The sequence below is a fragment of the Cavia porcellus genome, unplaced genomic scaffold, assembly GCF_034190915.1.
Source record: "Cavia porcellus strain 051 isolate PalLab524CR breed Dunkin Hartley unplaced genomic scaffold, mCavPor4.1 scaffold_6, whole genome shotgun sequence".
NCBI classification, from domain to species: Eukaryota; Metazoa; Chordata; class Mammalia; order Rodentia; family Caviidae; genus Cavia; species Cavia porcellus.
Window position 1 is genome coordinate 91629383 of NW_026947489.1, and position 27884 is coordinate 91657266.

The following is a 27884-nucleotide window of genomic DNA, read 5'->3' on the forward strand; positions in this document are numbered from 1 at the left end:
TGACGTTGTCTAGTGGGGCGGTCCGTGTCAGTGGCGGAGGTGGCGGCGGCGCGCGGCCTGGGGCTCGTGCTGGGCTCGGCGCGCCTCCCGCCCCCCTCTATGAAGCAAAAGCCGCGGCGGCCGTTAGTGCTGTCGCTTCGGGGACCGTGGCGGGCGGGGCTCTGGCGGCGCCCGGCCTAGTCCCCTCCCCAGCCCGGCTGTCACAGCCGTCCGCCCTCCCTCCCGCTCCCCGATGCAGGGGGCCGAGCTCCGGGATGGTGAGGCGGCGGCGGCGGCCGCTTCGTACCGAGTGCTGAGCCGCCTCCTGGGCTATGGAGAGGCGGCCCCCGAGCCGGGCCAGCCGCCGCCGCCACCTGGCCATGGACCCCCGCCACCGCCCTTCCTCGCGAGGCCCGGCCCCCGGGGCTCGCGGCCGCCCCAGCTGATGGTGTTCCGCAACGTGGGGCGGCCGCCGGAGGACGAGGACGCCGAGGCGGCGCCGGGCCCGGGACCAGCGGAGCTGCTGTGTCCGCGACACCGCTGCACCCTGGACCCCAAGGCCCTGCCGTCGGGCTTAGCGCTCGAGCGGGCCTGGGGCCCCGCAGCCGGACTGGAGGCGCAGCTGGCGGCCCTGGGGCTTGGGCAGCCGGCGGGCCCGGGAGGCAAGGCGGCGGGCGGGGGTTGCTGCCCCTGCCCCGCGCAGCCGCCTGCTCCTCAGCCCCCGCCGCCGGCCGCCGCCCTACAGGCCAGGGAGGACCCTACGGAGACGAGCGACGCGCTGCTTGTCCTGGAGGGCTTGGAGTCGGAGGCCGAGAGCCTGGAGACCAACAGCTGCTCGGAAGAGGAGCTCAGCAGCCCGGGCCGCGGAGGAGGGGGCGGCCGGCTGGTGCTGCAGCCCCCGGGACCTGATTTGCCCCCGGCTCCCTTCCCGCTGCAGGACTTTGTCCCTTCGGGCCGGCCGAGCCGAGCGGAGCAGCAGCTTCCTCCGCCGCCGCCGCCGCCCGCTGGGCCTCTCCGGCCTCTCGCGGGCCCCTCTCGGAAAGGCTCCTTCAAGATCCGCCTCAGCCGCCTCTTCCGTACGAAGAGCTGCAACGGCGGCTCGGGCGGCGGGGACGGGACCGGCAAGAGGCCTTCGGGAGAACTGGCCGCCTCCGCCGCGAGCCTCACCGACGTGGGATGCTCTGCGGGTCGGGAGGTGGACGTGGGGAGGTGAGACTGGCCGGGAGCTCGCGACAAGCTTGACTTTTATTTTTCCTTACCCACCCCACTTTTTTTTTTTCTTTCTTTCTTTCCTTTCTTTCTTTCTTGACTCCTAAGTCGATTCTGGCGATTTTTAAGACGGGGTCTTCGCGAGGAGGCAGAGGTGGGGACATCTCACATCAGATCAGAGTTAATTGTGGAAACAAGCTTTCACTCTTAGTTTACTTCAGGTGACTCTTCTCAGCTGGTTAGCATCTCCAGATTTGGTACACCTCACCTCTGCCCACTCCTGCCTTGGCTGTCTTTTTTAAGTTTTTCCAGAGTGTCCCTCCATCATTATTGGCCGTGCAGGAAATTGGCTGGAAATGTTTGGCCTTGGGAACAGAAAGCTGGTGGCCATCACCTTGTGTATTATCATGATAATACCTTCTCATTATTCTGTGTACCTGGGCCCCAGCCCTCCCACTACTGTGGACCACAAATGACCAGGAATATCTGCACTTAGAGGTCAGCATCCTGGGCATCTGCACTTTCCTGGTGGTTTCCTAACACACACTTGATGTCTCAAGCCTGTGTGCTTACCACTATCAGAACAGAAAATAGCTTTGATCTCAAGCCCATGCAAGGATTCTAAGTATTAGTGAAGTTTATGAATTCTAGGTCAGTTAATAAAAATTGCAAACTTAGATTTGAGTTTCCTGCAGCATTTCTGATATTTGACATTTAGGGTTAGGCCTGCAGTGTTGTAATAGAAAGCTGTCAGATTGTGTGTCAGTGAAATGAGACTTCTCTTGTTCCGAATGCTAGCGTGTTTTGTGTTCAGAATGGGTCCAGCATTGGTCCTGGTGTGGCTTGTGTGGAAGCTTGAAACCTGCGAAACTGTAGACCTACAGAGAGACTGCCTATGTGCCAGAGTCATTGGTGGGGGCTTCCAAAAGCTCAGTTTGTCCAGAGCTCAAGAATCTGAATTTTTAAAAGGCTCTCCAGTTGATTGCAGACTGTGAAGCACTCATGTGTGGAATTCCCTTCTTGAGGGAACTTGGGGACTCTGGGAGAAAAAGGTGGGACCGATGGCTTTGTTCCCCTTTCTGATCTGCTGTGTCAGGTTTATTTTGAGGATTGAATCAAACCCAAACTCCCCAAGGAAATCAGCGTGTGGCCTGTCAGGTGGGCCAGCATTTCTCCATTTGCCTCCAGATGAACTCATGCTGGGAGCTCTGGTCTTGAAAAGTGTGCGGCTGCTGAAACAGCCTTTATTGTGGTCGGCTTTGCATTTGATGCTCCACTTAGCAATCAGGAGAGTCTTCTCTGGTGGGGTGGGGGTGGGGGCAAGATTGACGCTGGGGGTAAGATAGATTGCTAATTTTTTTAGGGTTTCTCCTGCCTTTGTTCTGGTTTGACCAGGACTTGGTCTAAGATTCCAGAGATGCCAGATGCGAGGTGTGGTGTGAAATTAGCTGCTATGTCTAATGGATTAGGAAGAGGGAAAGGCATATAATGTTCTACGGGTTTTTTGCCTTGGGAAGCAGAATTTAATGGTCATTGGCTGCTCTGTCACCAGCCTTCACACTGAACACCATACAGCTTTCTGCTGCAGAGTGCGCAGGGCCCTTTCTCTGCAAAGGAGCTTAGTTTAGGGTGCTGGAGAATTACATTTTTTGGTCCAAGGGCTTTTTCTGCTGGTTGGAGAAGAGTGAGTTGTTTGTGCACTAGCGTGTGATGTAACTGCTGTTGGGAGGCAGTGTGTTGTGTGGTGGATGCGAAAGCCGAGGTGGCATTTGGAGCTCCGAATCCTCAGTGAAATGGAGGCTGGTTGGTCTTCATCACCTTTTCCTTCCTTACATCTGTAAAATGGGAGAGTGCTGGCTATCTTGTTCCTGTGTCATAGGACTAGGAACAAGACGAGAGATCTAAGTAGAATATTTTGTGCTTTTTGGAAGAGAAGTGGCACTGTTGAGCTGGTGGGTTTTTTTCCGAGCTTGGGATCTGCTGCTGCTTGTTAGCTTGCCTGCAGCTTACTGTGTGCCAGTCCCCTGGCAGCCGTGCAGCCATGAGGCACGGGCCACGTCTGGCCGGCACGCTTGTGACTTCTGAGGCTCTGCCCTCCTAAGCAGGTCCGCACTGGTAGGAGGAAGGATGAGTTGGGATTTTTCACTGGATCCCTTCTCTGGAGGGGTAAGACCTGCAAGCAGTGAGCCATTTCAGTCTTTTGCCTTCCTCCTCATTGTTGGTTAGGATTAATTATGGGCCTCTGCTGTGTAATTTGGGGCATTTACAGTAACCTCCAGGCACACTTCTCTTTGCTCCTGTTCATCACAGCTACCAGTGAGAAAATTCATCCTGTCATTGAAAGGCTCAGCAGTTTACCCATTTTAACACTGAAGCAGAGCTTGACATCTCTCAGATGCTTTTGAGTTCACAAAGTAGACATGCCTAGATGTCCTGCGTCTACAAGCACTGGGATTTAACTTAGAGAATGCTTTTTAACTAAAGTAAGACATAGGCCTGCCAACTAACCAAGTTTCTGTTCTGGGAACTGGGCTAGGCCTGGTACCACACATATGTCAGAATTCAGAGAGCTGGGCTTGATGCCCGTGGGCCTCTGTGTAATATAGAACTGTGCTATTTCGGGAAAACCGGTGGAGTTTCCTGGGCTGTTTCACATATGTCGAGCTGATTGTCTTCCTTTTGGATTTGGGGGAAAATAGCATTTGATCTGCCCTTATTGAATCATCACATAATGTGGAAAGGGGTACCTTGTTCATTTTCAAAATTTGTTTATAGACGAGTGTGGTGGTATACACCTATGATCCCCACACCCAGAAGGCTGAGGCAGGAGGGTTGCCAGCAGTTTGAGACCAGCCTAGTCTGTATTGTAACTTCAAGGCCAACCTGAATTACATAGCAGGACCCTGTCTCAAAAACAAAAACAAAACAACAAAATGAAAATAGGTTTATTTTCATTAACAGTCAAAGCTGTTCCTGGCAGGCTTCATAGTTTCGAGGTGGAGCAAAGGAGAACAGCTGCGAGGTGGTTTTCTGTTTGGGAGAAAGAGATGCAGTTTGGGCTAGGGAGGCCAGCTGCCTTGGCATGCGTGCGGGGCCCTGCTGTTCTGGACAGACCCGGCAAACAGGAGAAACACTTTTCACTCATTTCAGGGTCTTAGCTCCAAAGGAGTGTTTCTCTCAGAGCGTGACATGTTGAGAAAAAAACGGTTTTGTGTAGTGAGAAACGTGTGGATTTGGGGTCCACCCTCTGTTGATCTCTCTAACTATTTTTCTGCAAAGTGGTTGTGCTTGGCTGCTCTTTCGGAATGGGCTCCCTGCCTCTGGCAGTCTGTCTGTCCGCTGGAGCCCTGTGCCGCTTCCTCCTCACCTTTCCCTGGCCATCGTCATCTCTCAGGCTGGGAGCTTGGCCTGTGCCTGCCGGCTCCTCAGCTGCTTGGGGATGGAGCTGGATCTGACCTTGCTGCACAGATGTCTGTGTATTGGAACTAGAAACAAGCACATGGTTTTTGTGCCTACAGCACATGAGCAGACACTGACTGTGACATGCTGGAAATGGCACAGGCTGCCTGGCTTGGTACTGTGTGGGCTACCAAGGCCAGAGGTACACTGGGGCGACGAAACCTCACATGTGGCACCCTAGTTGAAAAGTAACCATAGAGGGAGTGTATATGTGCAAGCCTTGGGGCGTCAGCAGGAGCGGGAGGGCACTGCTATCTCATTGCTTATGCTTCAGGTTTTAAGGAATTTGAGCTCTGGCTAGCGCTCGCATGTAAGCAGCGCTGCCCTGTCTAGCCAAGTGCCTGTCACTCTTTTTGCCTCCTGAGTCTGTTGCATCATAGATACTAATTTGCAGTGTCTCTTCACCTGCAGCATAGGCAGTGACCGAGCTGATGCCCCAGAGACGAGCCTGCTGTCCCTGTTGTATTCTGTCACCAGGAGCATAGCCACCAAATCCTACCACTCATCCTGGCACTTGAAAGTTTGCCCTGTCTGAGAATGACAGGAGCCCCACTGCCAGGATATGGCAGCTTCAGTTTGCACCCCAGTGCTTGGTGAGGTGATGGGGGGGGGGCACATAAACAACATGGCAGTGTGGACTAGAGGAGTCACTTAAAACATGTCCCGGAGCTGCGTCATTCATGGAGCTCTCCATAAAGCAGGTCAGCTCAGAGTGGCATTTTATCATCCCAGGTGTCCCTCTGTGCCAGGGGGGTGGGGTGGGGGTAGAGGGGTAGGACCCACGCTCAGCCCTGTGCTTAGCAAGTGTGCGGAAGGCTACCAGTGCCATGGGACCTGGTGCCACTTCCTGGTTACGTTTCTTCCCTCCACTGGGGACCAGCATCCTCGATTTCACGTTAGTCCTTCCCTTGCTTTGTTTCCCTAATTCCCCCTAGATTGGTCATTTATGAGCGACTGCCATTAGGAAGCTTTTAGGTCTTCGAGGCAGAAACTGCTGCAGGTTGTTAGGCTGCCTCTCCCAAAGAGTGAGGACCATGCATTTTTTATTACCAGTCTCTCAGCCTCTTAGACCTTTTTTGCTTCACTTCCAGCCACAAGGCACTCTCATTTGCCAGGAAAAACCATCTTGTGGTTCTGCTTAGGTTTGGCCTCTGATGTTTGTCTTTCTGCAGATCCTAGAAACTGGTTTTCTTCAGACTGCCAGGGGCGGGCGTGTGCATTCGGACACCACCACTCCGGGGCTTGGCACCAGAGCCGGTACCTGCACAGGCAGATGGCACTGTGGTGCGGCTTGCTGGCAAGCAAGCAGGCAGCCAAGTGGCTGAGGTGTGAAGCTTCCCAGCACCGACTTTAGTGTCGCGCCCACAAGTGACCAAAGGGAAGTCATTGCAGAAGCTCTTGCTGTCTGGTGGATTCAGCATCCGTTCTTTTTTTTTTCAGTATCCGTTCTTGCCCTTGGGATTGTTGGTGCTCCGCCGCTGCTGTCACTTTGATCCCCAGAGGGACAGGTGTGGCTGTGCTGGGGGCATGTGCCACCGTTGGGCCTCTAGTCCAGCCTGGAGGATGCTGCAGGGAGGGTGATGGTGGGAAGCCAGATGCCAGCCCTTGCGCCTGTGGTTTGGGAGTTTTTGAATTTGGAGAAGCTCAAACACCTATGTCAAAATATAAACAGATATGCATCTTCCAGAGTCAAGTAATTGTAAATAGGATTTCATTTTGGATTTTCTTTTTGCTTTTATTCTCCTCCATTGGTACAGTTGATTCGTTAAAAAAAGTTTAGCATTTGTTTAGGCCTTCAAGTGAGGCTATTTTTAGGAGAGCCAGCTCTGATATGTAGAGTCATGTACCACAATACTGTAAGTACAGCCTTAATGCCTGGAGTCAGCTGGTCAATTCTCAGGTGGAATTGTTTTTTAAAAAATTTGTTTTATGCCAGGCATGGTGGTGCACACCTGTAATCCCAGCACTGGGATTAGTGCTGAAACAGGAGGATGGATTATTGTGAGTTCAAGACCAGCCTGAGCTATGAAGTAAGCTCAAGGCCAGCCTGAACTGTATAGTGAGACCCTGTCTCAAAAAGACGAAAGAAGTTTAATTTACTAAGGTATAATTTATTTGCTACAAAATTTCTCTCCTGTAAATGTCTAGTTCTGCTAGTCATCAGAACTTGGGTCTCACTCAGCTTGGAGCCCCACTCCATCACTTTACCAAGGCTCCCATGTAACTGCTTCAGTCACCCCAAGGTGTGTTTCTGTTTTTGGAGTCTGGCACATTCCTAGCCAGAAAGTCTGTAGGGGAGGTTTTTGGATTTCTTTCATTTCTTGCTGTCAAGCCAGTTGAAACTGGTACAAAGTGACATTCCCCTGAGTGTGTAATGAAAAGGAGATCAGGAAGGGGCTGTGGCTAGATGGGGCTGGTAGAGTGCTGGCTTGGCATGTGTGTGGCCCTGAGTTCCATCCCCAGGACAAGGCACACACACATGCACACACACACGGGCACTGTTATCCAACTTTTCAGTTGGTTCCTGGGGTCGCACAGTGCTGTGTGACTGGGGTTCCAAGCAGAGCCCCACCCCAGGTGGAGGCAGCCACCTATTAGTCATGGTCTTGACCTACACTTCAGGAGTGCGGAAATCAGGTCTCTGTGGGTTCAGGTGGTGGCTGCCTGGACCCCAGGCCTGGTGTTCCTGGGAGTCCCAGTGGAGGCCGCTGCGCCTGTGCCACCCTAGAACCTTTTTTTTCTTTTGACTCCCAAATGAAAATCAACTTTGTATCTGAGTTCCTTCTTGTGGTACACTTTCTGATTATTTTGATTACTTTTTGGGGTGTTGAACTTTTGTAGCTGCTGGATTTGGAGGGCCCCTAAGGGAGTTCTGATTTGGTAGGTTGGTAATTTAAGGAATCACCCTGATTATTTCCTCCTCTATCTGTTGGACTTTATTACAGGAGTGTGCCACACTGACTGGAGTGTGCTTTGTTTTCTGTGCGTCTGGAACTGTGTCGTAGCTCCTGAAATATAAGTGTCCGCACCTCCCATTCATTCTCTGTGTTCTTCCCCCCAGGAAACCCAGGTTGACGAGAACTCAAAGTGCCTTTTCTCCGGTCTCCTTCAGCCCCCTGTTCACAGGTAAGGGCTGCTCTGCTCTGTTCTTGTGTCAGACATCTGGAAGCAGGAGTGTTCTAAGACCTGTCAGACCTTTTAGGGACTCATTTTCTTAACTGGGAAGGGTCACAGTATTAGCTGATGAGCTACTCAGCCCTGGGTCAGAAAAAGGTATTAGAAGAATACTCTAAGGGCATAGGAGGAGAAAGCCTGGGCTCTGACCTGTGGCTCAACCCTGCCAGAACAAATCCTCCAGGCCATCAGCGCATTACCAAAATGCTGGAGACTCCCAGGAGGGCTCCTGGCCCATCTGCAGGCATTGCCCTCACTGTGCCCTGTGGGCTTGGGGTGAGGCAGTTTTTAGGGTGTGGAATGCTATTCTTGAGACATTGTAGGTGGGGAGCTGAGGGCCATTTGCTGGTAATTGAGTGTCCCTGGCAGTTACAAATCTGTAGTTCAGGGTCATCTCATGTAAATTAAAAGTAGGATTGCAAATTTATGGGCTCAGTATGCATAAGAGACCTTTGAAGTCATATATTTCCTGCCCCTGCTTCCAAGGGAGTTCATAGATTATCTAATAAAAATGATCCATGTACATCGGGTCTAATTTTAAAGACTTTGGGCAGGGGCCAGGGATTTAGCTCAGCGGCATAAGCACCTGCCTTTGCAAGCAGGCGGTCGTGAGTTCGATCCCCGGTACCAATAAAAAGGAAAAAAAGACCAAAAAAAAAAAAGAGACTTTGGGCAAAGGGGATTACCCATGCTTGCAGCTGTTAGGGCTCTTCGTGGTATCTAATTTAAGCCTTTCCTCTTCAGCGGGCACGCAGTTAGTAGTGGAGGAAGGCTGTTAAAGCCCTGTAGGTAGTGGGTAGCTGCCTTTTTCCCAGCAGTCAGACTGGGGATTGAGCCCTGTGCCTGATGCTGTGGGGCAGGGCTCTGCTGTTGAGCTGTACCCCCAGCCTTGCTTGCTTCATGGGGAATTTTCTCAGAGAGTGAGATGTCCCTCAGGGGACCATGAAGCTCCTGACTGAAACCAGAGGAAAGGGAGTCTTCTTCCACACTGCCCCAAGTCTCAGGAGACTGAGTACTATTGTTGGTTGTGACTGAGAAGCCTTTTTTAAAAATCCCACAGTCACTGAGCATGGAGGTGCATGCCTGTCATTCCAGCAGTCAGGAGGCTGAGGCAGGAGGATCATTGTGGGTTCAAGGCCAGCCTAAATTACATAGTGAGGCCCTGTCTCAAGCCCACCCCACCAAAAAACAAAACCCTAAAAATTCCACTGTTCCTCAAAAAGGTGATTGAAAGAGTTATGATTTGGGAAGGGAGATTTCCAGGGAAATGTGAAGCCAGTGAAGCTTCCAGCGTGGTAACCTGCAGCGGGGGCTGAGAACAAGTGAGTGGTCCCTGTGCAGATATCTGCTGGAGGGAGGAGCCTGGAGTGAGAGCCTTAGTCTTTGGCAACATGTTTTCCAGTGAGTAATTATTTTTTCCTTAAAGTGAGAAATTCAGCTTTGTAGTTTGAGGTTCAGCCTTGGCGCCCTTGAGCCGAGCCTTTGGTTTAAGTGCTGTGCCTATGACTGGGGCTTCTCTGACTTGTCGGTGTCACCACTGGCTGGCTCAGTGCACTGCTTGGGACAAGAGGGTCTCAGCTGCTGACCCTTCCGGTGCTTTACTCATGTCTTCTAGAACTTTCTGCATGTCTCTTTTTCTTTCCTTTTTTTGGCAGAACTAGGGCCCGAGCCCATGACCTTGAACATGTTGCCTGATTCTCTTTCAATGAGGTCCCCCCAGCTCTCTCATTTCCATTAGTGTTTAAGACCTTTGCAAAAAATTGCAGATTCTGTAAACCTAGCTCCTGGCCTTTTAGAGATGTTGGTTGCCTCATTGTTCCTTTGTTCGTGGGAAGCATTAAAATATTAACTTGGGGCTGGTTCAACCCTGGCTAAGAAAAAGGTATTGGCAATAACACCGCAAGGGCGGAGGCAGAGAAGCCTTGAGTTCTGACCTGCAGATCAGACTGCCAAAGTGAACATACTCCAAGCCCTCAGGTGGGGATGAAACATTTCTCATCCCCTGGAACTGACCTGGCAGGGGACAGGCGGACATGCCATGAATTACATGGCATGCTGGCGAGGGAGAGGAGCCACGCGCCGCTACTGCTGGTTCCCGTTACAAAGCTGCCTCCAAGCCTCGGACCTGTGGCTGACTGTGGAAGTTTTAGCCTTTAGGGTCGTGAGTGCACTTGCAGAGTTGGAGGTCTCCACTCTGATGAACTAACTTCCTTTAACATGCTCAGCAAGCACTCTACCCTGAGTCTACTTTATTTTCGAGAAAGGGTCTTGTTGCGTTGCTCAGGCTGGCCTTGAACTTGTATTTCTTCTCCTGTTTCAGCCCCCTGAGGAGCTAGGATTACAGATGCTGCCATGCCCTGCTAATTAACATCTTAGATAGTAGATTCTCTTTTAGGTGAATACTCTGGAAACTCTAGTTGGAGATAGTTGGCTAAGCTGATGCTGAAATCTGTGTCTGCATTCAGCCCACCCTGCAGTTCTCCCCATTTTCTGGCAGTTGATTTTTGCTGTCCCTTTGGCCTCACAAGCCACCTGCCTTGCTCCCCAAGGTAGAGGCAGGTGTGCAAGTTGTTAAAGACATAATGTGGCTTCCATTCGATAAAGAAGACCCACTGGGTTTGGGGCTGCAGGCCTTACTTGTGTAAGTCAGCGCAGAGCCAGCATTAGTTGGTCCCAGGTTTTTTCCCCACAAGAATACTTGGCCCTTGCCGGTGACTGAATGACTGCAGTTTAAACTGACTGCTCAGGGTGACTCCAGCCGACGAGCCCTGGATTCGGGCTCTGCCAGAGTCCTGCTCGAACCTCCCTTGCTTGCCCTCTGCTTCCCTCCACGCTTGGATGAGGGGCTTCGGTGACGCTTGCCTGTGCCTCCCCCAGGTGAAACTGTGTCGCTTGTGGACGTGGACATTTCTCAGCGGGGGCTGAGCTCCCCGCATCCTCCAACTCCCCCTCCTCCTCCGAGAAGAAGCCTCAGTCTCCTAGGTACTGTGTCCTCCCTCTGCTGCGGCACCTGGGCGGGAGGGGGCGCTCTGATCTCCCGTGGTGAAGCGGCACTTTTCTGTCCCTGGGGCCTGCACCTGTATGCGGCAGCACTGAGCTGAGCTTCCATTCTTGATTGGCTATCCATTCCCCTCGCCCTGGGTCTGTTGCCCTGGGCTCCCCTGTCTAAGCCGGGTGCCTCCAGGTGAAAAAACGGTGCAGGTCAGGCCAGCCCCCCAGAGGGCAGCCTGATGTGATGCCCGCTCCTTCTGCTTTGCCCTCTCCTCCCTGGCTCACTTTGAACGTTTGCTTTTGTTCTCTCTTCTAGATGATATCAGTGGGACGCTGCCGACATCTGTCCTGGTGGCTCCGATGGGGTCTTCCCTGCAGTCTTTCCCCCTTCCTCCGCCTCCTCCGCCCCATGCCCCAGGTTAGCGTAGCTTAGAGCAGGACTCGGGTGAAACCTAGTGAAATCACAGTCCTGGGAGAGAGCTTCTATCTCTCCCTCGGCTGGACCAGAGCTCCTTGGAAATGGGGCTGCGAACTGTTTTTTTCTAACCCATTTTCTTGTGGAGGTAAATCTGATTTTTCTCAGGAATAAAAGGCTACTGAGGTTTTCATCTTCCAATTGCTGAGACCGGACTGCCGATCCCTGAATTAGAGCTCACTTAGGAAATCGCCTTATTGCCAGGGTAGTGGGGGGCTCCCAGGGTCCCAGGCTTAGGGCTGTGTAATTCCTCTGGGCCGCCAGCGTACACTGCAGCTCTGTCAGTCAGTACTGAGCGCTCCGGTAGCCCGCACCTGCCTTGCCAACCTCCGGTTCCCAAGAGGTAATATGAGGGACATCGGCTTTCTTTCTACTTGCCTGGCAAAGTCTTTACCCTTCCCGGGCAAGTAAGCAAGTCACTGTTCCCAAGGCCGCCTTCCCGCGCTGCACTTGGAGGTGAGAGAAGTCGGCATCGCCCTAGGCTGGTGAAGGCCTGAATAGTCACCTTAGTCAGGTTAGTGCCAGTCGGCCTGGGCGGACGCCCGCCACCCTCACAGCTCACACGGCTTCCCTGTCACGGCTCACACGGCCACACGGCTTCTGTTCAGCCCATCCAGCTCCTCCTCACGGCTTTGGCTTCCACCGCTCCAGCTTAGCTTCTAATGCTTCACCCCTCTTCAGTTAGCATCTCTTTTTGGGGGCAGGTGTGCCTGGGGGGGAACAGTGGGAGCCAGTAAGTGACCCTGCCATCTCGCCCTACAGATGCGTTTCCCCGGGTTGTGCCCACCCGGGCTGCCGAGTCCCTGCACAACCAGCAGCCCCAGCATCTGCAGTGTGCCCTCTACCGGCCCGACTCCAGCAGCTTTGCTGCCAGCCTCCGAGAGCTGGAGAAGGTAGGTGGCACCCATGTCACGGTGCCCAGGGGTACTGCTCCAGGCCCCCAGGACTGTGTTTAGGAGAGCGTCATTTCCTGGCCTTTGTGTTCACAGCTGCAGTGAGCCACAGGTTAGGGGGGAGGCCACACAGTGAAGGTGGGCGACTTCTGTAGCTTACCTCATGCAGGTCTCTTCACGGGGCCCTTGGGAATGGGGCCCAGAATTGTAGAACTTCAGTTACCCTGAGGAACTAATGACACAGGGATCCTGGGGTTCACTGCCCATGGTTGAGACCCTAGGAGTAGCCTTCCCCTATTCAGATGGGGTAGGGTGGGGCCCCTGGGGTGGGGCCCCCCCAGGAGGGTGGACTGTGCCCACAACCTTGCCCCTTCCCCACTCTGTTTACTCCCTGCCATATCCTGCCTTTGACAGTGTGGTTGGTACTGGGGCCCCATGAACTGGGAGGATGCGGAGATGAAGCTGAAGGGGAAGCCGGATGGTTCTTTCCTGGTGCGAGACAGCTCTGATCCTCGGTACATCCTGAGCCTCAGTTTCCGGTCCCAGGGTATCACCCACCACACCAGGATGGAGCACTACCGAGGTGAGGGTACTGGCTGCTCCCTAAGCCCTTCCCTGTCCCTGTCTCAGAAGGGTGCTGTGGCATAGAGGAGGAGTGGAGGGGTGGGGGTGCTCCATCCGCAAGACACCTCCTGAACGGGTATGGGCAGAAGCGTCACAGATGCCAAGCTGCATTCAGAACTAACCAGGCATTCGGGGATCCTGCGAGTGCCCTGTCCTGGCTCTCTGTGCTGGTCCAGACAGCACAGTGTGTGGTGACAGTTTCCTGTCCCACTTGATCAGCTTTGTCGTCTCAGGAAGGAGTTACCAGGATGCTGCGGGTGGGTGAGGTCAGTGCCTGAGCCCTGCTCTGTCCTAGCAGTGCTGCTTGGTCTGTGACACTGGATTGAGCGCAGCTCTCTGGATTGGGTTCGAATTGCGCCATTCTGATTGACTTGGGTCAGAAACTCTGCTGGTCTTTGGTAGCAGGGCAGCAAATACCTCTTCTGTCAGGGTCCCTGCGTAAAGTAGCAGAGCAGAAGCCCAGAGGATTGGGGTCGTTTCAGGGCTGGCCCTCGGGCCTTGGCAGGCTTTGCCTGGGTGCCTCCCTTACTTGGGAGAGCTCTGCCCAGCTTCCTGCAGGCACTGGTGCCTTTCCCACCTCAGCTCCTATTTGCAGACGGCTCTTCCAGACAGGAAGTGGCCGTGCAGGTCAGGGTCATTTGGGCCGTGGTTTCTTGTGCCCTGCTCAGCTTAGGGATATGTGAAGAGAAAGGCACTTGCGTTCAGAGACCTGAGAACTGGGGAAGCTGCCCATTTTCCTCCAGTCCTAAAATCCAGAGTTAAACAGGCCAAGCCAAAAGTGCAAAGCAAAGCATTTTCGGGTGAAGCATTTCGTTAAACCTGTGAAAGTGATGTGCGGCTGGGTGGTAGGAGCAGGGGTGGTGCTCGGCCTGAGGTTGTTGGTGGGTGAGTGGCCAGGAGTGAGCGTCCTTTCCAGGGTTCTCCAGTTACTTTTCACTCAGGGACTTCTCTTCCTCCAGTCAATGGAGTTTGTAATGGAAGGCCTGTGGGCTTCGAGCAGCCAGTTTGCACTGGACGTTTGTCTTCTCTTTCTAAATGATGCTTAGGATAATGCCCTAAGGGCAGTGGAGAGACTGGAGCCTGCAGCTCTGCGTCCTTTGCTGGCAATTCTCTCAGGATATGCTATTTAGTGTTTGCAGTTGTCTGTGTTGCTTAGGTAAGGGCTGTTTGGAGTCCCTTCTGCCTCTGAGAGGCTCAGGTTTGAGGTAGGAACTTGGTGCCATGTTGGGCAAGGCCTTCAGAAGCTAAAGAAGGAAAGGCAGAAGGCTTCTGTGCCAGGCACAGTGAATGCGCGAGGCCAGGGCACTGCTGAGTCTGTATCGCCCTTGCCTGTTTTGTGAATGCTTGAAACCTTGAGTCTTCTCCCGGTGTTGCAGTAGCCCGCTTCGCTGTGGTAGCCGTTCTTCCCTTCTCTACGTGTGTGCGTGTGTGTGCATGTGTGTGCACGTGTGTGTATATGTATAAGGAGAGTATGACAGTGATTCATACACTCGACAGAATCTTTTTATGTTTTTTTCTGACTTACATTTATTATTTATTATTTATTAAATGAAAATATTTGAAGACCTCGTTTATGTCTTACTCAATCGAGGTGCCATCCTTCTTCCCATTGATTGCGGGATAAACAGAACAAGTGGCTTGGGTACTTGGACCTAGTGTGCCCACAAATGGCTCTCCCCAGAACCGGGGTCCTTGTCCCACCCTCCTGAGTAACTGTATTCATTTTCTACGCAGGAACCTTCAGCCTGTGGTGCCATCCCAAGTTTGAGGACCGCTGTCAGTCCGTGGTGGAGTTCATCAAGAGAGCCATCATGCACTCCAAGAACGGGAAGTTCCTCTACTTCCTGAGATCCAGAGTTCCAGGTAAGGCTGTGGGTACATTCACTGTGTCACACGCCATGGGTGTAGTGTCCCTGCTTCCTTGAAGTTTGCTCCTGGCTGTTAGAGCAGCTGCCCTTCCTGTGAGGCCTGCACCCTGGGGGAAGCCATGGTTTCCTCCTCGCTGATGACCAGGCCATCATGCTGCTGCACGCATCTCAAAGCTTCGAGTGAGGCCAGCAGTGAGCACTTGCAGTGCAGATGTGCGTGCCAGTCCTCCGGGCTGCTGTGACCACGCAGGGCTGTGGAGGTTTCTGTTTCACCTCCCTCCCGGCGGTTGCTGCACATACAGACCTCTCGACCTCTCTCCCCTGGGCGTCTGTCCGAGGCTGGCTGAGACTCTGCCTGCTCAGGAAGGTGTTACTGTCATCTCCGGTAGAGTGCCTGCTCTCTAGTGTTGGGCAAAGTGCAGTGAGGGGCACAATGGTGTGAGGAACTTGATCTGAGAACTCTTTTTTTTTTTTTTTGTCTTTTTCGTTTTTATCAGTACCGGGGATCGAACTCACGACTGCCTGCTTGCAAGGCAGGTGCTTATGCCACTGAGCTAAATTCCCAGCCCCGATCTGAGAACTCTTGAGCCTCCCCCTGAACCAAATTCAGATTCTTAAGAATTCAGATTCTTAAGCTGAGGCAGAAGTGTTGCTCTGAGAGGTGAGAGTTTACCAGGAGCCCTCAGGCAGAGCTTTGGGTGCAGGACTGGGCCAGGTGACAGGAGTGTGTAACAGGGAGTGTGTGGCAGTGACAGATAAGGCAGGGGTCACTCTGCTTGGGCACAAACCAGGTGATGTCATGGAGGATACTGGACTCCAGCCTCTCTCTGCTTGCAGAGCCAGGGCTTCTTGGACCCCTCATCTGCTCTGCAGATGTGTCCCACCAGGAACCCAACCAGATTCTGCATGCTGGGCTGCAACCTCCCCTTGTCCACTCACTGTTTTGAGACAGGGTCTCCCTAAGTTGCTAAGCTGCTCAAACTAGCCTTAAACTTCCACCTTTATGCTCTGCCTCCTGTACTGCTGGGATTACAGGTGTGTGCCTCTGCACCTGACTGGTTTGTAGAAATTTTAAATTGGAGTAAGGATGGCACTTGTAATATTTGCTCCTATTAACAACTAACATTGAGTACCTGACATGTGCCAGGTACTTGATTAGGTTCTTTGTTTTGTTATATTTTGTTTTTTTTTTTTAAATTTGGAGATAGAGTTCGGTAAATTCCCAGACTGGGTGCAAATTTATAATCTTCTTGTTTTAGCACCTAGAGTGCCACACCCTGCTACTTTAGAGTCTTGATTTAAGTGTCTCTGGTCTCTTTCAGCAACCTCAAAAAACAGCCTGGGCTGTTACACATGCCTGTAATCCCAGCACTTGGGAGGCTAAAGTAGGAGGATCACCATGAGTTTGAGGCCAGCCTAGGCCATGTAGTGAGTTCTGGGCAGCCTGAACTACGTGAGACCCTGTCTTTAAAAAAAAAAAACAAAAAACAAAAAACTAAAGGCCAAAAAACCAGATAAAGCTATTTTAGTGAGATGAACCGAGCCAAGGCTGAAAGGCTAAGACCCTCGCTCTGAAGGTAACTTAGCCATGGTGTCTGAGGCAGCTCTGAACCTGGGCCTGATTTCCACCTGCTCAGCACCACTGCTGGGAAGTGGGTGTCTCTGTCTTCAGGCTGCAGAGTCAAGCGTTACAGGGCTCCCCTCCTTGCTCTGCCTGAGTGACCCCTCCAGCAGCTTGGCTTGCATCTGCAGTTGAACTCACACCTGTGATTTCCTACTGGAGTGTATTTAGCGTGCACCCATCACCCTCCCAACAGCCATGGCCCACAGCCTCACGTACCTGCCTGCCCTTCCTTGCACGCTAGTCTCCGGGTAAAAGTGTGCTCTGTCCAGACGTGACACACGTGTGCGCGGGTTAATGCTCACGAACTCTCCTCATTCCCTGGGAGCAAACCCCGGGTATCATCTGTAAATAGTACAGTAGGTTTCTCTTAATTACTTAAAAACAAAATAAAACTAATTTTAAAGCTGGGCTTAGGGCACACACTTGTAACCCTAGGACTTGCAGTGTGTATAGATTTATAGAAAAGTCCTGGAGTACAGAGCTGCCTATACCCCCATTGCCATTTCTCCTACTGCTGCTGATGCTCCCACTGTATGGTACGTCTGTCACAGTGGAATGGCCGTCATTAAAGCACTGTTACTAACTAACAGCCGGGCTAGAGTCAAGTTTTCTTTTTACCTAAAACCTCCCTCGTTTCAGAACCCACCCGGGTTACCGCACTGGGTTCAGTTCATCTCCTTAGGGAGGTGCCACTGTGAAGAGTGTGCTTGTGATACCATTTCACACCTAAAAAGTGCGCAGTGAATCCTTAATTTCAGTATTTGGTCCACACTCAAACACACACTAACGTTTCCTCGAGTCTTGTAGCTGTTTTGTTTTTTTTTTTTTTTTGGTACTGGGGAAGGTGCTTATGCCACTGAGTTAAATCCTCGGCCCAAGTCTTGTAGCTGTCTTAACCCCTATCTTTAGCTCTGGACCGGTGTAGACTCATGCAGCCCCGGGAACCAGTGGCAGTGCCCTTGTGCATGCCTCACCATCTCACATGCAGCCCCGGGAACCAGTGGCAGTGCCCTTGTGCATGCCTCACCATCTCCACGGTGCCGCGCCCCACCTCCACTCCCCCACCACTGCCTTGTGAAATCACTAACGGGAAGGATTTCATACTGTGTGGTGCCTCTCCCTGAACTACAGACCTTTTCCACGTCTTAACCACTTTTCTGCTAATGTGTCTTTTCTGGAAGCTAGTGAAGGAGCACTGCAGAGACCTGATGGCTCCCCTCAGCACACCCGGGCAGGTCACCCCAGTATGTGTCAGTGGCTTGGTAGTGCTGATAGGAACTTTGATCACCTTGTAAGGTTTGGCATTCTTTTTTCGCTGGCCATACCAGGGGTTTCACCCATTGGCCTTCCCTCTAAACTACATCCCCAACATTTTTCACTTGAGACAGAATGTTAAAATGAGTAGGTTGTTCAGGCCGGGCTTGAATTTTCAATCTTCCTGCATCAGCCTCCTGATGTACTTCATCCTTTTAGCAAAACTATCTAGGAAGTGTTTCTCCTGCCTGTGGGAAACAATGTCCAGTCCTGTTTCTTTGATCTTAGCAGCCCTTTGTTAGAGGTGGCAAAAAAAATCACTTTATTTTTATTATTAGATTGAGTTTTGTTTTTGAGGTAGAATTTTACTGTTTTGTCCAGGCTAGACTCAAACTCCTGGGCTCAAGTGATCCTCCTGCCTCAGCCTCTGAAGTAACCGGAACTATTGGGAAGAGCTATTGTACTCAGCTCTTAGCCTGAGTAATTCTGTGGAGACATTTCTTGTCATCTGATTTGTGTGCTGGGTTTATTTTTTTTTCTTTTCTTTCTTTCTTTTTTTTTTTTTTTTGTCTTTTTCTTTTTTATCAGTACCAGGGATCGAACTCACGACTATCTGCTTGCAAGGCAGGTGCTTATGCCGCTGAGCTAAATCCCCAGCCCCTGTGTGCCGGTTTATATGGCAGACACATGCTTGACTCTGTCCCTTTCCATCAGGATACCATCAGGAGCCAATGGGTGCTGTGTTATGGATCTGGCGTGTCCCCCACAGCCCGTGTGTCACAAGCTTAGTCGCCAGCCTGTGGCCCTGATGGGAGGCAGGCTTGGAGGAAGTCGGGAACTGGGTGTCCCTTGAGGAGAACCCCAAGCCCCTCTTTGTCTCTGCCTCCTGGGTGCTAGGCAGTGAGCACCTCCCATGGCGTGGACAGACCCTCGAGGCTGAGCCCACTGCTCACCACACGCTGACCCCTTGGCGTCTGTCCAGTGTGGAAGGCCACTGCCCCAGTGGGCTTGGCCCATTTCCCTCCACTTCTGGGCCCGGCTGCCCCATCTTTGGCTTGAAGCAGCCTTGTGTTGGTGTGTTTCCCTCTCCTGCCTGTTTCCTTCTTCACTGGGGGGTAATTCATGTCACGTAAAATTCACCTATTCATCTGCTACAGCGGAGGACCCTGCAATCCCAGCTACTAGGAAGGCTGGGGGAGGAGGGTCCTAAGCTTGAGGCCACCTGGACGCCTCATGGAGACCCTGTCGATAAACAGGACTGGATGTGGTCAAATTGGGGAGCCTTGTCTAGTCAGTCTGGGGGCCTAGCTGCTGTCTGGCACTGGGGAAACCCCTAGCCCACCTCCTGAAAGTGTGCGATTCAGAGGTTTTCTGTCTTTCTTTGTTTTTTGAGACAAGGTCTCAGTTTATTGTGTCGTCTAGGCTGGCCTTGGACTCAGTGATGGTCCTGCCTCTGAGGGCTGGGATGACAGGTGTGTGCCACTGTACCTTGTGTGCCATAATTTTTTTTTTTTTTTGGTACCAAGGATTGAGCTCACGACCTCGTGCTTGCCAGGCAGGCGCTTGTGCCGCTGAGCTAAATCCCTGGCCTTGCCATAAGTTTTGAAATCAAGAAATGTGAATACACTGTGCTTTTTCTAGATTATTTTGAGTCCCTCGTATTTCCATATGAATTTTTGGATCAGTTTGTCAATTTTATTTTATTTTTTTGTACCAGAAATCAAACTTAGGATCTCATGCTTGCCAGGCAGGTGCTTATACCACTGAGCTAAATCCCCAGCCTGTTTTGTCAATTTATTAAAAGAAGCCACCTGGGATTTTGATAGACCTTGGGTTGTGTCTGTGTGTCATTGTGAGGAGCATTAACAATATTAAATCTTCTGACCCATGAAGATGGGGTGTTTTTCTTGTTTGGCTTTCTTGTAACTCGGGATTGAACCCAAGCCCTTCACACTGAGCTCCATCTGCAGCCCGTTTTAACTCTGAGTCAGGATCTCCCCAGTTCTCACTGTGAAACCCAATTGTCACCCAACTCATGGCGATCCTGCTTCAGCCTCCCGAGGCCTGCAGTCACAGTCATGAACCACCACACCCACCTGTGTTTCTTTTTAAATTGTGAAAGTAACGCGGGGTGAGAAGGCCTAAGCCTGTGGGGTTTGAGAGGGAGAAGGAACCCTCTGCCCCCCACTATCCCCACTCCCTAGAAGCACGTGGCTCGGGCCAGGGAGGGCCGGCGGTACTGTGCACAGCTCAGACTGTGACGCCGGAACCTGTGCCTCTTTTTCCTCCTTGAAATATTTCAGGAAGGCTTCCAGCCTCTCGGTAATGCCCTTCACACTTTCTTTTTTGGTCTTTTTCCTTTTTATTGGTACTGGGGGTCGAACTCACGACTGCCTGCTTGCAAGGCAGGTGCTTATGCCGCTGAGCTAAATCCCCAGTCCGCCCTTCACACTTTGAAGAACATGGGGCCTGGGCCATGACTAGTACGTAAGGTTCCTGATGTGATTCTGGTCTTCGGGGACAGAAAGGCTGGGACATCTGGGGTGCTCACACCAGGAGCAGTTTCTATCCCAACCTGGTCCTTGTGGGGAGGAGAACATGGGGACGTGGCTGGAACTGGGTCTGTGCCCAGAAGCCCTGGCGAGATGTGAGCTGAGGTTGCTGGCCATCCCCTCTCTGCCCCGTAGCACATTTCTTCCCACCTGACTGCTTCTCTCCATGTGGGGAAATGGGACAGGAGTAGCAGAAGCTTGACAGGTTTCCAGTTGCTGTGAATCCTGAGGCTCAAGTAGCACGAGCAGAGCCCGTGCGCGGGGCGGTCAGGAGCCCGGGCCCAGGCCAGCAGCTATGGAAGTGGCTCCTGTCTCCTGCACCGGCCCCGAGAAGCCATTGATCCTGACTTCATTTACTGAGGCATGCAGGAACACCACTCACGAAAGAACAAAGACAGAGAGCCGTCTGAACCCAAACCAGCCAAGTGAAATAGAGTCAAGAGTGAAAATTGTACATAGCAAATTTATTTACTTGTTTGTCTTTGAGACAGGGTCCCACTATGCAGTTCAGGCTGGCCTTGAGTTCATTTCATAGCCCAGGCTGATCTTGAACTCCCAAAGATCCTTCTGCCTCAGCCTCCTGAGTGCTGGGACCACAGGCCTACGCCACCACACCTGGGGTGCTGTGGGCCGCAGTGGCCATGGGAGTGACAGGGAAGGGATGAGGGCCTCTTGGCGGCCAGAGCTGAGGGGACCCTGGAGGAGCGGATGTGTCTCTGGTTAGGTTGTCACTGCTCCGGGGCAGGTGTGGCGGTGCTGTGGGCTCTAGAGTGTTTGCCTCTAAGTGTAGTGAGTTAAGTGCTTTTAAAGATGAGCAAATATGTGGGCTTGCTGGATCAGAGGCTTGGGCTTGCCTGGCAGGCGCAGGTTGCCCTTGAGCTGACTCCTAGCCCTTAGGTAAGGTTTTGTTTGCTGAGAAAGCCAGTTGTCAGCAGCCATGGGAAGCCTTGGGGAAGCAATCTGCAAGCCTTTTTTCCTTCTCACACCTTCAAACCCAATCTTGCTTCCTTTCTTCCTTCTTTCTTTCTTTTTGTACCAGGGATTGAACCCAGGACCTTGCCCTAGCCAGGCAAACACATATTCAAACACAGGTTTCAAACTGTTTGAAATCAGCCCCAGTAGCATGGATATTTCCAACTAATTTTGTCCATAGAATTTCATTTGCACTGACAGTCCAAGAAGAGAATCTTTCAAAGATTTTCCATTTCAGGTTTTTCCTCCCAGTAGTGTGGCTTGTTTACCTTCTGCTGTGCTCTTGGGTATTGAAACCAAGAGGTTCCCAGTGTCTTTGCACTGGTTCAGTGTTGCCTGCTGTTCCTGGTGGGTATCTGTCCTGAGCTGCTGCAGATGCCATTCTTTTTTTTTTTTTTTTTTTTTTTTTGTCTTTTTCATTTTTATCGGTACCAGGGATCGAACTCACGACCGCCTGCTTGCAAGGCAGGTGCTTATGCCGCTGAGCTAAATCTCCAGCCCCGCAGATGCCATTCTTTTAGGAGCATCCTCTAGAGCCAGGTGTGGTGGCACATTCCTGTCACCCCAGCACTTGGCAGGCTGAAGCAGGAGGGTCCCAAGAGTTCAAGGCCAGTCTGTGCTATATAGTGAGTTCAACGCCGGCCTGAACTCTAAGAGTGAAACCCTGTCAAAAGAAAAGAAAAAAAAAAGCACCCCCTAGTTTGATATGGGTGCTACAAGCCTGTAATCACAGCACTCAGGAGGCTAAGGCAGGAGGGTCATGGTGAGTTTGAGGTTGTACCCTGTCTCAAAAAACCCACCAGAATGGTGCCAGGGAGACCGCGCAGAACTAATTCCCTTGAACGTGGAATCTGTAGTCGCCTTCTGTCGGAGGAAAGCAGCACAGAACCCACCATGCACCATGAGGAGACTCCTGAACGTTGCCCTTGTTCCCCCCAAGGCCTGCCTCCAACTCCGGTTCAGCTGCTCTACCCTGTGTCCAGATTCAGCAACGTCAAATCTCTCCAGCACCTGTGCCGATTCCGGATCCGACAGCTTGTACGCATAGATCACATCCCGGATCTCCCACTGCCCAAGTATGACGGTCAGGGGTCTGGGTCACGGGGCGGGGGGGGGGGGGCGCGGAGTGCAGCACTGCAGGTCTGGAGGGAGTGTCTTCCTGTGCTTGGAGGCCGCAGGGAGCAGGGAGCAGGGTGCCCTGGCTGAGGGACAGCAGATGGCACAGCAGAGGTCCCAGGCATGGCCTCAGCATGAGGGAATGCAGAGGGAAGGGCATTTCTCTGCTTTCTGTGCAGGGGCTACTTAGTGTCTCCCGTTTGTTTGTATTTGTTTTTCACAGACCTCTAATCTCCTACATTCGGAAGTTCTACTACTACGATCCTCAGGAGGAGGTGTACCTTTCTCTGAAGGAAGCGCAGCTCGTCTCCAAACAGAAGCAAGAGGCGGAACCCTCCACGTAGCTCGGCCCGGCCAGTGGCTACCACAGGTAGGACCTGGGGTTGGTTTTGAGCCCTGCCCACCCCTGCAGCCTCTTGTAGCGTCTGCTGGGGAGTCACAGAGGTGTCAGGACGCCTGGGTGCAGCTCCTTTAGGAGGAGGCAACAGACGCACAGGCTTCACATTTGCCAAGCTGAGGTTGAGGCAAGGTGATCAGAAGTTCACAGCCAATCTGGGAATTCAGCAAGACCCCATCTCAACATTTAAAAAAGGCTGCCAGACATGGTGGTTGCACACCTGTAACCCCAGCACGCGGGAGGCTGAGGCAGGAAGGGTGATCATGGATTCAAGGTCAGCCTGGGTTACATAGTGAGACTGTCTCAAAAGTCAGCAACACAGTAAGAATTTTTAAAAGGGGATTGGGGGTTGGGATATACTGCCAGAAAAAAAAAAAAGTTGTCAAGCCTTGTGCAAGCCAATGACTAGTGTAAGTGGGGGGAGAACAGGGCAGGGAGGCTTAAGTGTGCACGTGCTCCTCTTGCCTCAATGATCTCGCCCTCTTTGTGGTTTTTGGTTTGGTTTTCTCTTTTTGCGACAGGGTCTCACTATGCACTCCAGGCTGGCCTTGGGCTCACTTTGCAGCCCAGCTGACTTTGAACTCAGTGGTTCTCCTGCTTCAGCCTCCCAAGTGCTGGAATGACAGGCGTGAGTCGCCACACTCAGCGTCACCAGGGGCACGCAGACCTGTCTTGTACCTCGAGCAGCATTTGTGTCCATCCAAGCACCACCTAGTGGGCACTGCATGCTGGCGGTGACCCTGTCTTAGTGTGGCCTTCTCCACTAACTTCTTTTTTTTTTTTTTTTTTTTTTTTTTACTAACTTCTTTTTTAAAATCCATTTTTTATAGGTACTTTTTTTTTTTTTTTTTTGTCTTTTTCATTTTTATCGGTACCGGCGATCGAACTTACGACTGCCTGCTTGCAAGGCAGGTGCTTATGCCGCTGAGCTAAATTTCCAGCCCCTTAAAATCCACTTTATTTAAACATAAAAAGAAAGAAAAAAATCTGCTAGCTTCTGCTGTGTCTCTCCTGCGTTTTGGCTTTGCGATGTTAATGACAGAAGTTTTCCCTTTCTCCCTAGGCTTTTGTTGTCCAGCTCTGGTCTGAAGACCCCGCGGAGTGAGCAGAGGAGGAGGGGACGGGAGGGCCTGGCCTGGAGGCAGCGCAGCCATGGCTGTCGGGGTGGCGCAGCGCCCTCCGGTGTGTGGATAGCGGGCTCTGGAGGCCTGAGGAAGTCCCAATGCTGTTTCTTTTCAGAAGTTTCGTTTTTAATCTTTGTCTCGGTGTGGAAGACTCCTGCTATAGGCAGCCTGGCTCTGTGCCGGTTGAGCAGGGGTCGTTGCAGGACTTGAGTCCCCCAGGAAGGTGACAGTCTCCGCGCCATGTCCCCGGGGCAGGGGAGCAAGCTGCCAGCGCCGTCCATACTGGAGGAATGCACGCCTCTGTTCAGTTTCTTCAAGGCTTTGGAACCAAATTTGAGAAAAGCCTTCGAGGAGGCTGTGTCAGCTTGTTTACCTGAATTCCGTGGGCCCTGAGCCCTGAACTCAGCCATTCTGCCTCCATCCTGAGGCAGGTTTCCCGGAGGAGTCAGGCACAGTAGTCCCCGCTGTCACAGTGTGGGTGTTTTCTCATCCCCAGCCATCCCTGCTGGCTGCCTGGGGTTCCCCATGCCAAACCCATATCTGCCCCCCCTTCCCTGGGGTGCCTCCAGGGTCCCAAGTCCAGCAGAAGAGCACGGCTCATCTCATCAGTATTTCAGGTTCCCACCATCACCCCGCCCTGGGGGAGATGGCAAGGGCTGCCTCCTTCCCTGCTTCCTGCCAGCCCCAGCCCTTTCTGGACCACCCTGCTGCCCTCCCTCCGCCGGGGCCTGGGAGATGCCTTGTGAGGTCCCTGTGGCAGACCAGGAGCTCGGGGCTTCTTAGTGGCCTTTGCTCCTGCAGCCGCCATGGCTAGCACTGTGGCACTGGTGTGTGCGCTGCTGAGGGACTGCTGGTGACAGGCGTGCTGTGGTGCTTGCTGGCCTGCTGCCCAGTGTCTGAGACTGCCACTGCGGGACCCGAAGCTCACAGCTGCCTGAGCTCACTGGATCAGCAACACCAGCGACACTATTGGGTCTAGGAGCAGAGCTGTGTCCTGCTCACCTCCAGGACTCCAGCCCTACATTGAGCACTGAGCAGAGGTCCCGGCCTCGTGACCGGGCTGTGAAGAAACAGCCAGAGAGAGCTTTGCAGGAACGGAACCCACTTCCATGGTGCTTGGCCCTCTTTGGGCAGAGAGACCCCAGAGAGGTCCTTCATGTCTGCGGAAGGTGCCGCCCCACCTTGGAGCTGCCGGCCTGGCCTCCTTTCAGCCCTCAGGCAGATTGGCAACCACCCCTGAGTATTTTATGTGCACATGTTTGGCTCCGGACTGGATGCTGTGGCTACCAGGCAGAAGGTTCAATTGCTGGCCGGAGGGGAGCTTGAGCGTGAGTGCTGCACACGAAGTCCCTGCAGGGCGCTGGTGGCAGCTGAGCAAGGACTGGTGAGGACGGTTGGAGTGGGTGAGCTCAGAGACTAGATGGTCTGGAAGCTCCAGTGATGCAGTTCGGGCGTAGGAGGGCAACGAGGCAAGGAGCACTGATGGAGCCAGAAGGCGGGATGGCCTCAGCCCCCGGGCTGGGCCTAGGCTTCTTCGGAGAATCCACAGGCTCAGGAACAAAAGCAGAGCAGCAGCCAGGGTGTGGCCAGGGCCCTGTCACCTGCTCCGTGCTGGAACCTTTCCAGGGAGCCCGGGACTGTGGGTGGCCGGGGGGTAGGGGGAGCTGCCCCGCAGGGCCTCTGTCCTCACCAGGGCTGCTTCGTCACCATGCAGGAGCTCACTGTAGGTGTCCAGGCGTGATATGTACCCTGCCCTGCTCGTGTAACCTACAGGTCACCCAGCTGCTGGGGCCCCGGGTTGCTGTGGCTGCTGCTGTAGCCTGCTGTCACCTGAAATGTGGTGCTAAGTGAGGAGGGCAGGAGTGTGGATGCTGGGGACTAGGTCAGAGGGTGACAGTTGGCCTTTAAAGGGTGGGGGACCACTGGCATGTGGTCTGGTCCCCCGCCCGCCCCTGTGGAGCTGAGCTACCTCCCCTCCCTTTCCCCCTTGGGTGGGTGGCGGTGCCTTGGGGAAGCACCCACAGGGAGGAGAAGTGGCCCGAGGCCACAGGAGCTGGGAGTGCCACAGGGTGGGCTCCAGCCCTCCTGAGCCCCAGAGCATGGCTGCGCGTGTCCTCTGGCTTGCGGAAGTCCTGCTCCAGTCCAGTGCCCAGGGAGCCTGGTTTGTTCCCAGTGCTGAGAGAGAGCTGTGCCCCTCGCCTGGCCCGGGCTTTGGCGTTAGACGTTTTCCCTATGGGAATCCTCTGGGTGGCCTGTGGGAGGGGTGGATGGGTGGTTTTGGTCTCTATTGTCCACGCAGCTGTCCTCACACTGAACTGTGCTATTGCATACACGTAGGCATCTTTCCTTTCACTGCAGCAGTGTTTATCAGTAGTTCAGATGAGTTATTTGCTCCTGGGGAGTAAAACCTTTTTTATTAAAAAAAAAGAAAAAGAAAAAGAAAAAAAATGAAACAAGAAAAACAGAAGTGTCCCCATTATGATTGCTGTAGGATTATGGGGCCATAGCGTCTAGTCTGCAAGTCCCCACCGTGAGTCCTGCTGTGACGAGCCTGTGCGGCAGGTGACAGGAGGCCTGGGAGAAGTGCAGAAGGCAGTGCCCGTTCTGGGAGAGAGGCTGGGGCTCTGGAGCCACAGTCAGGAGGCCTGGGAGGTGCGTTTCAAACACCAATGCCTCTGCCCTGGGAGAAGCTTGATGTACTTGCAGATCCCACGTCCTCTTCAACCTTGTTGCTTTTCGGCCTCCTGACAGGTGTCACCTGGGCTCTCCTGCATCCCTCCTCCCTATACCCTCTGTACCCCCTTCCCCACCGCATCTACCTCCCGAGCTAGCCCAGCATGTGGAATTCACCCTGCTTCTCTGTCACCTCAGTGGGTTTCAGGGGCACCCGGAGCTGCCGCCCCTCAGCCAAGATGCACCTGGCAGGCATTCAGGAAGACCCAAACCGAACGTTTGGTTGCAGCTGGACTGCGATTGGGTTGCTCCTGGCGGCGTGTGAGGATATGGGGTGCTGTCGCCTTGAGCCACTAGCTTGGGGTTGGGGGGCAGGCCAGGCGGAGGTCTCGTCTGTCACTGGTGCTCCCTTGAGGGACAGGCAGGACCAGGACCCCGATGTTGCTGTGCATTCTGGTTCATAAGGACTTCAAGGAAGAGGGGTGTCATCCTTGGACCCAGGGGTCACCGACAATTCACCAGAAAGGGGGCCACATGTGCCATCACCATGACCTCCTCAGCCGCCTTGTCCAAGCCAATGTGTGGCCTGGCTTTTGTCTTCTCATCCCCTCCCTTTTTTGTGCTTAATTTATTAAAATAGTGCTGTATAATTTATTTTCATAAACTATTAAAAATGACTAAATTGTTAAAATAGACTTGCAGGCCAATCTTAAATGGGGTAGGAGGTGCCGAGGGCGGGAGGGAGAGATGTTTTGATATGAACAGGACAGATGCACTTTGGGGGTGTGTGGGTATTTCCTGGGGCCGCGGGGTGTCGGGCGGGGTCCCTGTGGGCTGCTTCAGAGCGGGTCGTCTGTACATACTGTATCCATAGGCATGTTCCACTCTCTAAGGCCGTTAGTGACTGCTGCAGGTCCTGTTTGGAAGCCCCGTGTACAGTTCCTGGTTTTGTAAGTGTCGGTGCAGGAGCATCTGACTCTTGTGTTTGTATCTCCTTTTTATGGTTGCTGTACCGACCCATGTCTTGGGGGGGGGGGTGAAAAGAGATTTGAAATAAAAATGTTTAGAAATTCTTCCGACTTGTTTGGGTTTGTGCTTTTGCATCCCTCTCCTGTCCTAGGCCTGGGCTGCCACCCAGTGCTGAGCTCCCCAAAAGAGTGTGGCCTGGGGGCTCGGACCAGATGCCTTCGTGCGGGTCAGTGGGGGCCTGAGCTCTGCAGGACGCACTCATAGGTCTCCGTGGGGTCACCAAGTGTTGGGGTTCACCTGCAGCCCCTGCCGCCTCCAGGCCCCGGTGGCTGGGCCTCTGGAGCCTGGGCGAGGGTCCCCTGCCACACGCCCTGATGAAGCCAACTTGGCAGGCAGGGACACCTGGCATCTGGCAGAGTGACCCTTGTGCACTGATGCCCCAAGGAGTCAGAACAGAGACCACCAGGAGTGCGCCCGGCTTGGGAGGCGCTGGCTGTCACCCACACCCATTCCCAAGGGATGTGCTTTCCC

At 53.1% G+C, this 27884-nt stretch overlaps 1 protein-coding gene across 2 annotated transcripts; it reads left to right on the forward strand.

The window, feature by feature from the left end:
- Socs7 (suppressor of cytokine signaling 7) lies at positions 1 to 27457 on the forward strand. 2 transcript variants are annotated; one of them, XM_063251444.1, is made up of 10 exons: positions 2 to 1188; positions 7709 to 7773; positions 10699 to 10803; positions 11129 to 11230; positions 12050 to 12180; positions 12595 to 12763; positions 14539 to 14667; positions 22015 to 22150; positions 22414 to 22560; positions 23651 to 27457. In XM_063251444.1, the coding sequence occupies exons 1-9, from the start codon at positions 233 to 235 to the stop codon at positions 22532 to 22534; spliced, it is 1914 nt and encodes a 637-aa protein (XP_063107514.1). In that variant the 5' UTR covers positions 2 to 232; the 3' UTR covers positions 22535 to 22560; positions 23651 to 27457. The 2 variants fall into 2 exon arrangements, with proteins under 2 accessions (XP_063107515.1, XP_063107514.1); XM_063251445.1 differs by lacking the exon at positions 11129 to 11230 and having other exon boundaries at positions 1 to 1188.
- Positions 27458 to 27884: the final 427 nt, after the last annotated feature.

Excerpts from the sequence above, each read along its gene's own strand:
- Socs7 (XM_063251444.1), top strand. The coding sequence starts at position 233 with ATGCAGGGGGCCGAGCTCCGGGATGGTGAGGCGGCGGCGGCGGCCGCT. Across the intron at positions 12,181-12,594 it reads GCCTCCGAGAGCTGGAGAAG|TGTGGTTGGTACTGGGGCCC; the intron begins GTAGGTGGCACC and ends TGCCTTTGACAG. Across the intron at positions 14,668-22,014 it reads CCTGAGATCCAGAGTTCCAG|GCCTGCCTCCAACTCCGGTT; the intron begins GTAAGGCTGTGG and ends GTTCCCCCCAAG.